The following is a 16,431-nucleotide window of genomic DNA, read 5'->3' as shown; positions in this document are numbered from 1 at the left end:
TTGCGATTTTTTTCTAAAATAGAGCAAAAACGAGCAAATCTCTAAAAGACTTCTTGTCTTTATTTTTCGGTCACCTACACGCTCTTGAAGTTTTGCCATTTAAATTTGGCCATTTAAATACTGTATAATAACTAAAATAGAATTTAACTTCATATTGTGAAAAAATATAAAAATAATAACTGTATAACACATGCAAGTTATGTAAGGTTATGTAAAGTTTTTAATAAAAAATATCAAATAAATAATTGTAATATAACATTTTTGCAAGTCTTCCCGCTTAAATTATAATTGAATATATGCAAGATTTGATATAGTATTATTACATTATTTTATATTTCAGAGAAGAACTTCTAAATAATGTTGAAGAGGAGGAGAATTATAATTTATTGGAAGACATTTACGAGACATTGAATTACGATTGTGGTAAGATAATATATTTTTTTTACAATTACATAATAATATAGAACTTTCTCTCTCTCTCTCTCTCTCTCTCTCTCTCTCTCTCTCTCTCTCTCTCTCTCTCTGCCTATACAAACTCATATAAGAAGACAAGATTATTTGATACAATATTATTAAACTATGAATTTTTTAATCATTTTGCATACAATCATTTTTGCGGTATGTGATTACTTGGTGACACGACAATGGTTTTTATGACATTAAATTTTTCTTTTCTATTTTAAACCTGCACAGTATAAGGAAATGGTGGAAGTTATTAACAGCTTTTGGAAACATGTTTAAACTCCTCCTCTCGCATACCGATATATAAAACAACAGATGTAAAATGAAAAAGATATATCATAAAGTAGCTTCGGTTTACGGTTACGTTAAAACGGTTACCAATAAGCTCAAGTGTGGCTGTAATTCTACAATTCTATCGTAAACGTTTATCACGGTCGTAGAGAAGATTGATGTATATATCAATTTCAAATAAGACCTTCTTTATTTAACGTTTAACATCGATCGATTTAAGCGTTGCGTGAGAGACGATTATCATAAATTATATTTAACAAAGTCAAATTACGAAGACTTACCGCGTCGACCATCTTGTTTGCTTGAGAAAAAGCTCAAGGGACATTAGTTTCGAGATTACGTTAACATTTTTATCAGGATTGTAAAAATTGTACGAGAGAGCTCCTTATATCGTAATAAGATAATTTAATTATTCAGCATTCGCAAAAAAAAGTAAAAAATATTTGGTTGTAATTTATAATAAATTATAATTTACTATATATACTTTACTATATACTTTAATAATTTAAAGTAAATTATTTATTAATAATTTACTATAAATTATGATCACATAATTTATATTAAACTGGTAAAAAATATTGCGTGAGCAATATTAAATATTTGTAGAAATATATACACAGATTTATATAAAATTTACAGAAAATAGGAAGCATTTTATAAAGTATCCTTTGAAATGATTCCGCATATTAATGCATTATCGCGCAACTTTGGCAGGTGAAAGTTAATTTAAAATACGTTTTTGCTAACCAGTGTCAAGCGTCATATTTGCGCGACTTTTACACGACTTTTTGCAATTGCACATTAAGCACCATTGTTCCTTTTGGTTTTGCCGCCCAGCTGATAACGCGAGAATCCATTAATACAGGCTTGACCGAGTTTTTAATTGAATGAGTACGGAATAACCAGTGCAAAAGCTAATCAATATTTACCACGTCTCAAATAAAATATCCAGTAACCAAGATTCTAACATTGTAATCCGTCAATTAACCAATTGGTAAAAGTACCTCTTTTTCTCCTTTAACAAGCTTTTACTTTTGTGGAAAAAAAAATTAATGGGTTTTCCCCAAGAATGAGAAAGAACAAACTCGGATTACGAGAATTAACTATGTTAAAAATATTGTACAAACGATTGCATTCAACACAAACATTATAAAATATTTGATGTAGTCATTTTTATGCATATTACTTTTGCAATAGAAGTTAAAGCACAAGAGAACGTTGTGAACGTTGTTGGAAATAAAGCTCGTGGTTAGGCAGTTGTCCTTCTTCGCATTCAAATTATTCCAGCTTTGCTAAAAGTGTTCGTCCCGGATCCTTGGTTACGCGTTCCACTTTCCCTAGCAACTGCATAGCGAAACGCAATCTGGCGCCGTATGATAATGTTTTAATTTTGTCCCGCGTTTTAATTCGTCCGTCACATGCAATTCTCAGCTCCAATTTAAAATTCTGCAATGAAGGTAATTCTTACAAAGAACAATATCATTTTTTAAATAATGCAAAACTTTTTAAAATAAATATCGCCCGTGTATATAATTAAAAAAGGAATAATTATATAAATTATTATTTTTTCACGATAGATGGCGGATGTAAATACATTAAACAGAAATTTCAAAATATCTCTTTCTTCTTATATTCCCGTAATAGTTTCGCGATAGTTTGACTGATTTTATAAACTCATAACAAAGCTTTGAGACGCGATATCTGCTACTAGAAATTAGAAACTGTTAAGCGATGAAGTACCTTCATCGATACCTCGATCATATACGAGATTTGATACGATTTTAATGAGGATGCTGTTGCAAGGTTAGGTGAATAGACTCACATTAAAAGTGAGGTTATGAATCTATATTATTATGTGATAGCTTCGTTACCAAAATAAGCAGGTCAATGACGTCATTGTCTGAGTATGAAATACTCACATAATTGAATGACTCAGTATCACTTGAGTGCAAATGGAAAGCAACTAATGATTTAATCTTATGTGCAATCAATAGAGCGAGACACTTTTCCCTTTCCTATCCAAACTCAAGGAACCCGTCAGTTCTTTTCGTATTTGTCATGTCTCTGTATATATATCTTCTCGTATAGTCCTGTAAGGATAATCTTGTATTGTATTATAAATGAACGATTCGTAAACTCTAACGAATTGGCAATTGAATTTTTCATCGATAATATATAGAAAAGCTGTGCGAAAAGAGAAGCGAAATGAAAAATTATTTCACCCTATAACTCGTCTCTTGATTTTTGCATTGTAAAATCTCTTTCTATAAAGCTTAGAGGTGAGTTTGAACAACAACAATATCACAAATTTCACTTTCTGCGATCAAACTTTTACTATCATTAAGTTTTTCAATATGTTTTACATATTACATCTTACAATTTTATCTTAATAACAGATTTGTAAATAACGTATAATAATTTTATATTTTATAATATTTTACATATTCTATAGCTCCTTGTACTTTCAACGAGTTACACAATCATGCTTCTATTAGCGCTAATTAATTTTTTATAAATACACGTTCAAGTCTCGAAAAAGAGAGTGCAGCGGTCCCTTTAGAAACTGCAAATTCCATTAAATTATTTTTATAATTAGAGCATCAAGAATAGCGACTTCAACCACACACACAGACGTAGAATAGATATATTTCAAAACATTAATTCTGAAACAAACAACCCGTACTCTTTGGAAAGAATCAAGACTGTTATAGAATCTCCTCAAAAAGTTCTTACAGCTGTCTCCTGAAATACTTGTCTGCTGGCAATCGTAGCCAGCAGTATAACAGACTTTTGAAATGTCCGCAAATTTTACGTATATAAAACTTTTTTCTAATTTTTTTGTACATGTAAATTTATAAAAAAAGATTAAAGTACGTTATCGCATTATAAAAAATATATAGATCATACATATGTAAAAAATTGACAAAACGTTATTAAATATTTTCTCTAACAATAAGTACGCACACGCAATGCGTCGATCATTGTTTTTATTCAATATCGAAAATTAATTATTAAATTACTAAATTATTGGGTTGAGTAAAAAGTCATTGCGTATTTTTTGCATGTTTTTCAAAGTCATTTATTTATATAAAGAACAAAGATCAATCAATAATATATTTTCCGTTTTGTTCGATGACCTTTTGCCATCTTTCGGTGAGCTTCATAATTCCCCGTTTGTAGAAGGACCTGTCTTTATTGGCGAAAAACTGAACAAGGTGCTGATTTACCGCCTCAACTGAATTTAACGTTATTCCACGCAAGGAGTTTTGAAGAAAGCGAAACAAGTAGAAGTCTGACGGCGCAAGGTCAGGCGAGTATGCTGGGTGAGGCAACACATCCCATCCAAGCTCCAATAATTTTTGACTGGTCGCCAAAGATGTGTGTGGTCTCGCGTTGTCGTGATGGAACACAACTCCTTTACGATTGACGAGCTCCGGACGTTTCTGGATGACAGATTCGTTCAAACTGTCCAATTGCCGACAGTACACATCCGAATTGATTGTTCGGTTCCTTGGTAGGAGCTCAAAAAATACCACACCCTTCCAATCCCACCACACTGAGAGCATAACCTTCCTCTGATGAAGTTCTGCTTTTGAAGTCGTTTGAGGCGAATCATCACGTCGGGACCAAGACCGTTTGCGTTCCACATTGTTGTAAACAATCCACTTCTCATCACCAGTTATCATTTGTTTCAAAAAAGGATCGTTTTCTTCACGTTTCACGAGCATATCGCAGATGTTTATATCAAATGAACTTCTTTGAGTTCATGAGGAATCCAAATATCGAGCTTGCTTACGTATCCCAGCTTCTTTAGGTGGACGTGAACACTTTTTTGACTGATCTTCAATGTTTCTGCAATCTCTCGTGTCATGTAACGTGGGTTTGACTTGATCAATGCCTTTATTTTGTCGTCATCAACCTCGGTGGTCCTTCCTGAGCGAGGAGCATCTTTGAGATCAAAATCACCAGCGCGGAATTTCTTGAACCAGTTTTGGTACTGACGTTCTTGTAGAGCATCGTCACCGTAAACTTTACGCAATTTTTCACAAGCTTGACGCACGTTCTTCCCTTTACGGAAGTAAAACAGTAAAATATGGCGAAATTGTACAATTTGGTCTTTCATCTTCAACTTGTTGTAAAATCTCTAGCTTAACGTCAGTCTTAAGCTTAAACCGTCAGCTGTTAAACGATATATGACAAACATATGTGTGAATGACTCTAGTACTGCCAAAACTGAACTAATGCTATCTGTTGCAAAAATACGCAATGACTTTTTACTGAACCCAATAATTAATTTTAAAACAGTACGTATTACGATAATATACTCTTTTCATTCTCTTAATATACAATACAAGCATTGTTACATATACAACTCGTTTTCTTTTCTATTGCCTGAAAAGTTTCTATCTTTCTAATTAATTAAAAATTCGAATCTTTAAAAGGATCATTATATTGCTCTTTATATCCATTTTAAACTCCATAACGGACAATCATAAATTTCGATGATCCAGAGGATCAAGAGTATCGGACTGCTTGTTAACGACAGCGATGTCAGCTGTCAGTTAGTTTTCCACTGATCCTTCATCTTTGAGCGCATGTTAACCCAATTTACGTTCGACCGTTCGAGTACTGTAGTTACAATGAAGGACGCTTCAGAAACGTACCATTAATCACATCACAGACAATCGATTCGCACATGCAATGTATTCGAATCTGACTTCCTCATCGGAACTTATGAATAAGGTCCGGTTCACCGAGAGACAACAATCGTCGTTCGAGTAATGCGCCCTTTGTAACTAATAACCTAGTACATGGAACGCATCACGGACGGAATTTAGCGCTCGTAACTTAGAAATGCGGTGCTCTAACGTAATAAACCTAGGGCGCGTTGTTATGTAACCACATTAGGAAATTTCGTGCCACGCTGCGAGCACCATGAGCGATTATGTGAAACGCCTGTTTATCCGCTATAAAACATGTATAACGCACCGTGGTTTCCTGTTAAATATATCGCCAACTTACCTTCTGCGTCAAGATGCTCCTTTGATTAAGGTAGCACAGCACATACATATTCTCGGTCGAAGTGATCTCCGTATCCAAGCATGTAATCCTGGGAAAAAAAAAAAAAAAAAAACCAAACAAACAAGGGTAGTGTAGCACGATACTTTCAAGTTCAAATAAAATCACCCCGCGGTCTTTTTTTCTCCTCTATGACATAAAGGCGCGTACACCGTGAAGAAATTACCATCGTGGTGGAATGTCTTTCCCCCGCGTTAGCAATTATGCCGACCCTTGAATATCGAAGTTCACTGCTAAAAGCGAGCCTACATATTTTAATGCAATTGTTGCGATTCAATACATTGCACGTGAATTTATAAGCAGGAATAACTTGGGAAATATTTAATTATATATATATATATATATATATATATCATATAATTAATAAACGCGCACGAGAGGATTGCGAGAATGAAAATTAATAATTATCTCTATCTATCTCTCCATATTTGCGCCACTTGAAATCATCATCAGATCATTAAATTGTCGTGTGCTTGCAGTCTATTAGCAACGATGAGCGATTCGCACATAAATCGCGCTTATCGCTCGTTGACAAATACCGTACCGTTTATCAAGCATGCGGAAAACACGTATTTTTGCTCATAAGGAGTCATGGCAAGACAAATGGTGAGCATAAGCTGCACATTATTTTCTTCGTCCTGACCCAGAACATCTTTTCGCCCTTCTACTTGCACTCCGCGATCATTTCGTATACACGACAGGAAACGATTGTTGTTATGATTACTGGAGCATAGAAGATACTTCTCATACCAACGTAATGCAATCTTAGGAGAAACTCTGAAATCATGTTATCACCGAGGATATACAGGACACTGTTAGACCATTCGCAAGATTAACTTATGAGAGCGAGTACATCCAGTACAGATGACATCTTACAATGTTGAGTAGCAAAATCGTTTTTCACCAGAATTTATATCACAAAAATATATAAAGGCAAAATATTTGATCATATTCGTATTCGAATAATGCGAACTGTCATTTATTTTTCTCGCGTGTGGCCATGACCTAGAAAGTTCGACCGAAAATTTCTTTGTCTACGTTTCCTGGATAATCGCAGCGTAAATATCAAGCACATAAATCAGAGATAACATTTCCATTTCCAGACAATATATTATCCTATATCGTTGATCGCGAACAAACATTTGCGATATTTCATCGCGTGATCTAACGCATTTATCGGATAATGATACGTGTCATGTTTGATATGCTTAACAGGATGACACAATGATGAGAATTTTCGTGCCTGCTTATCGTAAAATTTTGAATTTCATTAGGCTACGCGTGTGATCTTTGTATGCCAATAGCCTATCGATTAAAGTAAGTCACGTAAAAATTTATTTATTCACCAGGATCAGTCGCATAATATATTGTAGCAAAATGTCGTGAGAATATTATGCGTGATATTCCATAACAATTGGCCGGACATATTGCAGCGTGTGACCGCGCAACTGCTATTTTAATTATCGTGTTTTCATAGTGATACCCCATGTGAAATAATACGGGAGTGTTAGAGCAGCTCTTGCTCACCGCGTCTATTTCCGGATTTGCAAGGGATCCGACCGCACATACTGCGTTCAACAGAACTGAAACGCGACATGTATTATCGATCTCGCGAAATTCTCCAACGCGCTAATTAAGTATTCAACATATTAATTCAGCTCATAGGTATTTTCAATATAAGTTCAAAAAAAATAAGCTCTTTGTTCCCGCAAAAGCTGAAAGAAAAAAAAAAATTTAAGGAGACGTATTCATTATTTTCTTTTTTCTCTCTCTCTCTCTCTCTCTTTCTCTCTCTTCAATACTAGTTCAATACGCAAAGTATCTTTTAACATAGAAATGATTATACGCGATGAATTTACTTATATACTGGATGGCCCATTTTAATCCATCCAGTCGAATTATCTCAAAAACCAAGCTCGGAAGAGAAAAATGTTTCAAACAAAAGTTGTGTGGCTTCAAGGGGTGGTGATATAAGATGGTGACAATGATTTGACTTTGGAAAACTTACGAGATATTTAATTTTTTATATCAAAAGATGTCAGATTAAAATATAAAATAATTCAAAAAGTACTAAATAAAAAAATAGTTTATTATAGTATTTTGGAAAGCTCTCGAGGTAAGCTAGAAGAATACTAAATAAAAAATGGGGGTTTCCATTTAAGATTTTAAAGTTGACCTTCACGTGACCTTCAAATGGCTCTTCAAGGTCAAACCAATGGTACCATCTTATGGCCCCCTCGAAACCAAACAACTTTTGTGTAAAAGATTTTTCTCTTCCGGGCTTGGTTTTTGAGATATTCGACTGGATGGATTAAAATGGGCCACCCAGTATAAGGAGGCTTTGAAATGACGTGATGTCTATTGTATACTTGTTATTAACGAAACATAGTTCTTTGAATCTCTTGCAAGGAGAGAAATAAACGGTTTCTGAGTGACTCGACGAAATTCCCTCAAGGCGAATTAATGTTTGCGGAACTTTTGCAGACGTCGACGTGAACGCGTTTCTCGATCATCTCGGACAGGAGCTGATCACGTGGGCTTGCGTGGGTCTCTTAGAGCGGGCCTTTCGTTGCCTTGGGAACGATCTGACCGCCTTCCTGACCACACTCGACGGCGTAAACGACGTTGTTCAGCATCAGTCAGGATCGGATACCGAGGCAGAGTTTGTGTGTATCGCCACACCGGAAGCATTGGAGCTACATTTCACCACCGATCACCCCTCTATAGCCTATCTGCTTGTCGGAAGTCTGAAGGGTATCGCAAGGCAGTTCTATAGCGACAAAGCCGATGTGTATATACTGCCGGATCCTTACAATACGAAATTTTTTAGGTAAATCTTTATGGATCCTTTTCTCTTATTTTTTATCATGCTTGATAAAAAAAAAAAAAAAACAATTTTTTTACCACTTGTGTATTATTTCTATTTTTATCTATAATACCAATCTCTAGTCACATGCAGATCCTAATTTCCGTTTCTATCGTTCTAGTCCGATTTTAAAAACGATTATGATAGGATATAAAGAATAGATATCAAAGGCGAAAGGATGAACACATTTTCTAGACCGGTTATCTCTGCGTTTGATGGAAAACACAAAAAATTGTTATCAAATGTCACGCGTGAGCGAATTTTCCCTACCAACGCATATAAAGGTTCGCGTTTAACTCTCTTTGAAGTGACAGTAGACGACCATTCGAATAAATCGGCGAAAAGAGAACGGAAAAAAAAGAGAAATAGAAAATATGAAATCAAAACGGTACAGACACACTAAAAATGCGATTTGAAGAAATATGAGGGAAATAGGTAGCACAATATCAATTGAATACCATAATACTATTAAAGGCTTTTCAATATTCACCGAAATTTTTCAATCATGATCAGATCTTCGTATCAACGAGTATAAACAGTAACCGCAAAGATAGATATATGAATTTTTAACGTTGTTGCATTAATGTTCTGTGAAATAAACTCCAATAAGCGTTAATACGCACAACTAGCTTTCGCGACGTCGTAAATGTCATCTCATACGCAAATAATTTATACATATTTATTTGTATATGAGTCATCATTCATATAAACAATCTACGTTTATTTAAAATGTTTCCTGCCTTTTGATTATGCGTATATACTCGTTCGCGCATTCAGTCATGTACTAAAGATAACCTTAAAAAAAAAAAAAAAAAAAAATCTATACCATCTACCGTATATTATACACGTTTATAAACTTTTGCATGGGGCATTTAATGTTTGCTCACCGAATCGCATGTTCTGAAATAATGTCACGTGAGTAGAATGTATAATTCGTAGAGATCTGACAAAGGTAGCATGTGAGAGTGCAAACCTTTCGTTTGAACAAATATTGATTCTCGTCAATGGCAAATATTTGATGATAAGTGCGGCACTATCCGAGTCGCATTAATTCTGAAAGGATAAGGTTGACCCGAACGTAAACATGTGAATGACGTGCAAAACATTGTCACCGCAGATCGCTTATATTTCCAAATTTAATTGAACGTTTTGCTAGACACTGGTTATACTTATATATTTATCCACGCATTCAACGGATTCGATACCGGTTGTCTCTCGTTGTTTTATATCGTATTTTATATCAATACAAGAGACATATTTACACCGTCTACCATCTACGGTTATATTTATAAGATAAATTCTATAATAATAATTTTAATCGCAAAAAGTTCTACGATTTTTAGCACGCATATTGATGTCTATGGAGTTAAATGCGGTTAATTTATCCTTGGAATATTTTTCTTATAAAGAAAGAAGGACAATGGTTTCCTTGAATTTTGCAGATACCGTATTACTCCGGAGCGTTACAGCGAACAGTTGGATGCTGATGTAGAAGACTATGATGTAGTATTGCCCGCTTTCCGTCCACTCTCTACTAAAGCAACAGATCTTCGTATGGGTGTAGCAAGCTTCTGCAAGGCATTTCCGTGGCATTTTGTCGTTGATCGTCAGCTAGAAATTGTCCAACTTGGCGTCGGTTTCATGAAAATTTTTGGTCACCATTTGAATCATCTCGGCAGAGAGATATCGACGTATTTCGTCTTCGCACGACCCCACGGCGTCACTTTGACCTTTCACGAGATCCTAAAGCGCGCGAACACACCGTTTATCTTGACCCTTCAGAGACCGCATGGCGTGGATAAATATCCCGCGGAGGTATGTTCGCAACACGATTATTAACGCACGATGATCAATTTACTCATAAACGGAGAGAGAGAGAGAGAGAGAAAGTACTTTGTAACACAAACATGTAAATGAAAGCAAACTAGGTAAGGAAATTATTTGAGTTGATAACTTTTACACGTGATCTCTTTCTCTCTCTCTGTCTCTCTCTCTCTCTCTCTCTCTCTCTTTGCAAAAGTATAAATTATTAATATCGTTAGCGCAAACATATGGCGAAATAAATTTATCTAAAAAAAAAATATTGTCTTGTTATAAAGGGACTGGAAATGAAAGGCCAGATGGTACATTGTCCAGAATCAGACTCAATTTTGTTTGTGAGCTCACCATTTTTGAATGGTTTAGAGGGCTTAACTGGTCGAGGACTCTTCATTTCTGATATTCCTCTTCATGATGCAACAAGAGACGTTATACTCGTTGGCGAGCAAGCCAGAGCACAGGTGACTAAATTCATAGCCGGTCGTAAGTCACTCACTGTACACGTTGTAAAAATGTTGGTCGGCGTATCTCGCGTTATTACTATCATTATTTTATTATAACGGAATGGTATATAATAATTCATAATTTATATTTAATTAAAATAGTAGATCAATATTCTCTATATGATATACTATATATATATATATATTGTATATTATTGTTATAATATCTACATGAAATTCAATGGAAAGTAATCTCCTTTCAGGATGGCTTAAGAAGGCGTATGGACAAATTGAAAAGTTCTATAGAAGAAGCGAATCTAGCAGTCAATGCGGAGAGAGAAAAGAATGTCAGTCTTCTACATCTTATATTTCCACCGGATATTGCGAAGCGTCTGTGGCTGGGTAAATTACAACAGTTCATATCCTGACATAAGATATAGTAACATTTTTACGCTTCACTTTTCACTAATTTTTCTTTTTATTCTCAAAGTTGAATTTAATGTAATAATATTTGAAAATAGAAAGAATAAAGCAAATTAATTATAAAAGAAATCTAACAATTGTATTATTAAAATAGCGATACGATTCTATATAAATATCATTCTATTACGCAATATAACTTGTATACTACTTTGCAACAAAAATATGTGATCAACTAAAAAACTGATATTTTAATCATTTAGGAGAGACAATCGAAGCGAAGACATATCCAGATGTCACAATGTTGTTTAGTGATATAGTTGGATTTACGGCTATCTGTGCTACAGCAACACCAATGATGGTGATCAATATGCTCCAAAATCTCTACGAACAATTTGATCTCTATTGCGGTCAGTTGGATGTATATAAGGTATGTTTGGTGAGAAGACATTGACAATTTTTTAATACTTTGCGGATATAAGATAATCTTTATATCTAATACAATATTATCTGATTTGTTAATTCATTATAATTAATTGAAAAAATTATTATTTATTGTTTAGTAAAATGTGCATACTTTTCTATTAATATTTTTTTAAAAAAAATTAATCTATCTCGTTGACAAATTGTCTCACTCGTGTGATTAAAATGTACGATACCGCCATCTCTGAGACATTAAAAGAACTTGATATGGCGTGCAGGTAAAATAATTTATTTCTTATCTTTAAGTTTTTTTAATACTAACAAATATAATAGGTACCCCGAATAAAATGGAATACTATTCTTCGAACATTAAATTTAATTTATCGAAAAATTCTAATATATATATAATGACATTTATAGTATATAACAATAGCTATTATACGATGTGTGCATAAATGGATGCTGTGCATTAATTTTTACATTATTCTTGTATGAATAGGTAGAGACAATCGGCGATGCTTATTGCGTTGCATGCGGCCTTCATCGAAATACCAATACACACGCGCAACAAATTGCTTGGATGGGCCTAAAGATGATACAAACATGCTCTCATCACTTGACTCACGAAGGCAAGCCGATAAAGGTATTGTAAGATGATTACACGATTACAGATAAGATCATGATTATACGCGATTGTACTATATGCAATTTTCTTTTACGTGATATCGATTATAATAGCATAGTTTTCTTGCATTTTACGCAATTTGGCATAACACATCTGTCCTATTTTTATTATGTATGTATGTCTTACTGAAACGTAAAAAGACAACAAAATATAACAAACATTAAAACATTTGAATCAATTAAGTGATATGTGTATATAGCATTGTGCCTCATATCGTAATACATATTATATATATATATATATATATATATATATATATATATATATATATATATATATATAATAATATATTGCAACAATATTGCAAGAAATAGAATCTATGAATAAATATTCGTAAAATTAAAAAGATTTGTAATTGATATGTCATATATGTATTGCGATATGAGGCACAATGCTATTTACACATATCACTTAATTGATTCAAATGTTTAAAATTATATTTAAAAAAGATTGGAAAATATATATATATATATATTGTATACATATTACAATCTTTTTCAAATATAATTTTTAAATGTATACCATCTCCTTTTTATATTTCGTCCTTAAAAAGAACAATCGGTATAGAGCAGCTCTCTTGTTCTCTTTCTCATTTTTTCTTTCTCTCTCTCTCACTCTTTTAGAACAATTTCTCAAAGTTTTTCAATTGAAAGATGTTTCTGATTATTACATATCCACTCGAGCAGACACTTTGTTATTCGCTATTCCCATCTTGAATACTATTAAAACTTTTCCCATTTAAAGTATTTCTTAACTATGATAACAAGCGGTCAGTGGGGGGAAATATGAAGGAACGCTACAGTTATATTAATATTTAAAGCAAGAATTGTGTAATATTTCTTTTCTTCGTTTGATACTTTCTTGCAATTGTCATCTAGCTTTATAATATTCGCCAATATGCAACATCTTTTTTAATAGCGCTCAACTTTCATTCAATTATTATATATTTACTATTTCATCAGATGCGTATCGGCATTCATACTGGAATGGTACTGGCAGGCGTCGTGGGTAAGAAAATGCCAAGATATTGTCTCTTTGGGCATAATGTCACGTTGGCGAATAAATTTGAATCTACGAGCGAACCGCTTCGTGTCAATGTCAGTCCAACTACGTACCTGTACGTGATAGCGTTTCGATAATATATTTCTTTTCGTATCTATATGTATAACATCATATATGTATTGTCATGTTATATATATATATATATATATATTAGGTGTACAACTTTGCTTCCGCCGTTTTTTTTTCCGAAATCATTCCCATGTCTTTGAGGCGTTTTGAAATTGCTTGTTGAGTCACTCCCAATGATCGTGCCAATTCTTTTTGATTTTGACTCGAGTCTTCATTAAGTAATGCCTCCAATTCTGCATCTTCGAAAACCTTCTCTCTTCCACCGCTATGCCGGTCTTCGACGTGAAAATCACCGTTCTTGAAGCGTTGAAACCACTCACGACACGTTCTTTCGCTAATAGCGGCTTCACCACAAGTATTTGAGAGCATTCGATGAGCCTCAGCCGCAGATTTCTTCATATTGAAGCAGGAGATTAAAATCTCCCGCAAATGACGAGAATTTGGCTCGTAAACTGACATTTTCAATCGAGAATAACTTTATGATGCGGACACAAATCGACTAATGTTTCTATGAGGTTATGTTGACAGATGCCCAAGTTTATCGCATGACGTCTATGATCTATTTATTTCGACCACTACTTACCGCTAAAGCCATCTATAGGAAAACGGCGGAAGCAAAGTTGTACACCTAATATATATAACTATATATCCTAACCTAATATATATAAATACACCTAATATATATTATAATTTATACGGCATTATAAATGTCTACAGATGTTTAATACAAAAATCAGGATTTATATTGGAACCGCGGACCAAGGATAATTTACCCAAGGGGATGCCAGCCAATATTTCAGATACATGTTATTTTCTGAATGGATATCAGCATAGCGACGTCAACGCGAACGAACCTCTCGATATGCATATTCAAGCTGCAATTACGGAATTCGGAATCAGTAGCAATATGTAGATACTGTCCGACACGGGGACATGTACCGACGAAGCCGTGCCGCTGATAAGTGTGTTATTTTAACGATATTACTATCGATAATAGCGATGACACACACCCGACATTATCAGATCGATCGATGTATATGAGCTCTCAAGCTGGCACTAAAGGTACATTAAAAGCATGGCGCTAATTGTACGTACACATTGAAAAAGATCCCGTGCAAATGCTATTTATACACGCAGAGTCTTAGATTGTAATCATTATATACTTATTAAATATAAGAAGCAAGTAAAACTCTACCATGGATTCTCTCTATGTTTGTGTATCATTTGAAAAACCTTGTCCCAAACATATCCAAATTCAAAATATTTAACAATGAAATTCTATAGAATATATAAATGTCATACATACAAATAAAAATGTGATGAGTAAATTTTTAAAAATATTAATAATAAAAGTATAAGCGTTTTCGGAAAAAAATATATCTTTTTTTTGTTATATTTTAGTTTTTTTTATGCAAATCAGCCAAGAAGATTATGAAATCAGCAATGCAACATTGTTTTAAAAAAGACATCTCTTTGAAAATATTCGCTTATCGCGCATTACGCGCCTCATTCCAAAATAATTCATAAGATAATTCTCATAAGATAAATCAATTTTATATGCATCTGACCTAGATTAATAACAAAATGTTTCTTGTATTATAAATGTTTTTCAAGCTATTCTATTAAAAAACGGCATAAAGATATCTTACTTTTCATATAAGATTTCTTATTTTTCTCTATGCAACTGTTGCATTATCTTCTTTATCTTTTTGATAAGTAATTTAATTTCCGGTAAGACCTTAATCAGATTGAAATTTTATAGTGCGGATTATCTTTGTACCAAAAAGATATTTTTTGATTCCAGATATCGAGCGAGTCAGATGTTGCGCGAGTTGCATTTCTTTTTCAATAGTAAATAAAATCAATACCGTGCCGCGTTTGCATCTAAATTAGAAATAAGAATCTATAATAAATGAAAAAGAAAAAAAAAGAGAGTTACCCTCTCTTCTTTATATACAAAATAACCAGGGTTGGAAAAGTTACTTTATAAAAGTAACTCGTTACCGTTACCGTTATTTTTTCTAAAAAGTAACTTGTTACCGTTACTCGTTACCAATTTTAAAAAGTAACTCGTTACCGTTACAGTTACTAAAAAGTAACGAGTCGTTACAATTTCCGTTACTTTTTTACAATACAAACTAATAAATTATTTTGCACAAGAAAAACTTTTAAAAAATTGTAAGCAAGATTTCATTCAAGGTTTATTACAAAATAAATGATTAAATTTTATCGAAATTCTTTATTAATTTTTAATAAAATTTGTTGCTCCATAGTATCATCATTTAAATGCCCTCTTTGTGGTGTTAATACAGAGCCACCGATGCTAAACATTCTTTCTACAGATGCACCGCTTGGTAGAGCTGTATTATATTTAATAAAAAGTTTTTTAAGTTTTGGATAGTCGTTTAACATTTCTATATTACAATTATTTGATTTTAAAAACCGTTGCAATTCTTCTTGTTCAGATTCATTTTGCACCGTTTTTTGCTCAAAAATGAAAAAAATCATCGTGATCGTCAGATTTTCCAGCTTTTGAAGAATTTTCAGTTGATCGGATTCCCAATAAATCCTCCAAGTAATTTTCAGCACGTTTTCTTTTTTCTCCGGTTAACCAGTTTAACTTAAATTTTGGATGTAAACATGCTGCTATCATTAATTCTTTTGTTTCAAATATTATAAGAAATCTAAAATCAAATATAGTAAATTAAGCGACATTGTTTGTTTTATTGAAATTAATACTTTTGAATCAATAGTTTAAAATAAAATAATATTTTTCAATTAAATCCTTATTTAAAATTAAATAACATATGTAT

At 33.3% G+C, this 16,431-nt stretch overlaps 1 protein-coding gene across 1 annotated transcript in view; it reads left to right on the top strand.

Moving 5' to 3' along the window:
* Gycalpha99b (guanylate cyclase 1 soluble subunit alpha 2) overlaps positions 1-14,811 on the top strand; it is a 29,328-nt gene extending 14,517 nt beyond the window's left edge. Inside the window, exons 3-11 of the mRNA XM_070312073.1 lie at positions 341-423; positions 8,317-8,662; positions 10,141-10,513; positions 10,798-10,977; positions 11,223-11,361; positions 11,643-11,809; positions 12,302-12,445; positions 13,450-13,604; positions 14,336-14,811. Of these exons, the coding sequence (XP_070168174.1) occupies positions 341-423; positions 8,317-8,662; positions 10,141-10,513; positions 10,798-10,977; positions 11,223-11,361; positions 11,643-11,809; positions 12,302-12,445; positions 13,450-13,604; positions 14,336-14,531 (1,783 nt within the window). The 3' untranslated portion in view covers positions 14,532-14,811. The remainder of the gene's footprint in view (positions 1-340; positions 424-8,316; positions 8,663-10,140; positions 10,514-10,797; positions 10,978-11,222; positions 11,362-11,642; positions 11,810-12,301; positions 12,446-13,449; positions 13,605-14,335) is intronic.
* Positions 14,812-16,431: the final 1,620 nt, after the last annotated feature.

Source organism: Polyergus mexicanus, unplaced genomic scaffold (genome assembly GCF_030449975.1).
Source record: "Polyergus mexicanus isolate NDT 795.1 unplaced genomic scaffold, iyPolMexi1.0 SCAF_21, whole genome shotgun sequence".
Taxonomy (NCBI): Eukaryota; Metazoa; Arthropoda; class Insecta; order Hymenoptera; family Formicidae; genus Polyergus; species Polyergus mexicanus.
The sequence above is the reverse complement of the archived record's forward strand: the minus strand, read 5'-3'. Positions and strand labels throughout refer to the sequence as shown.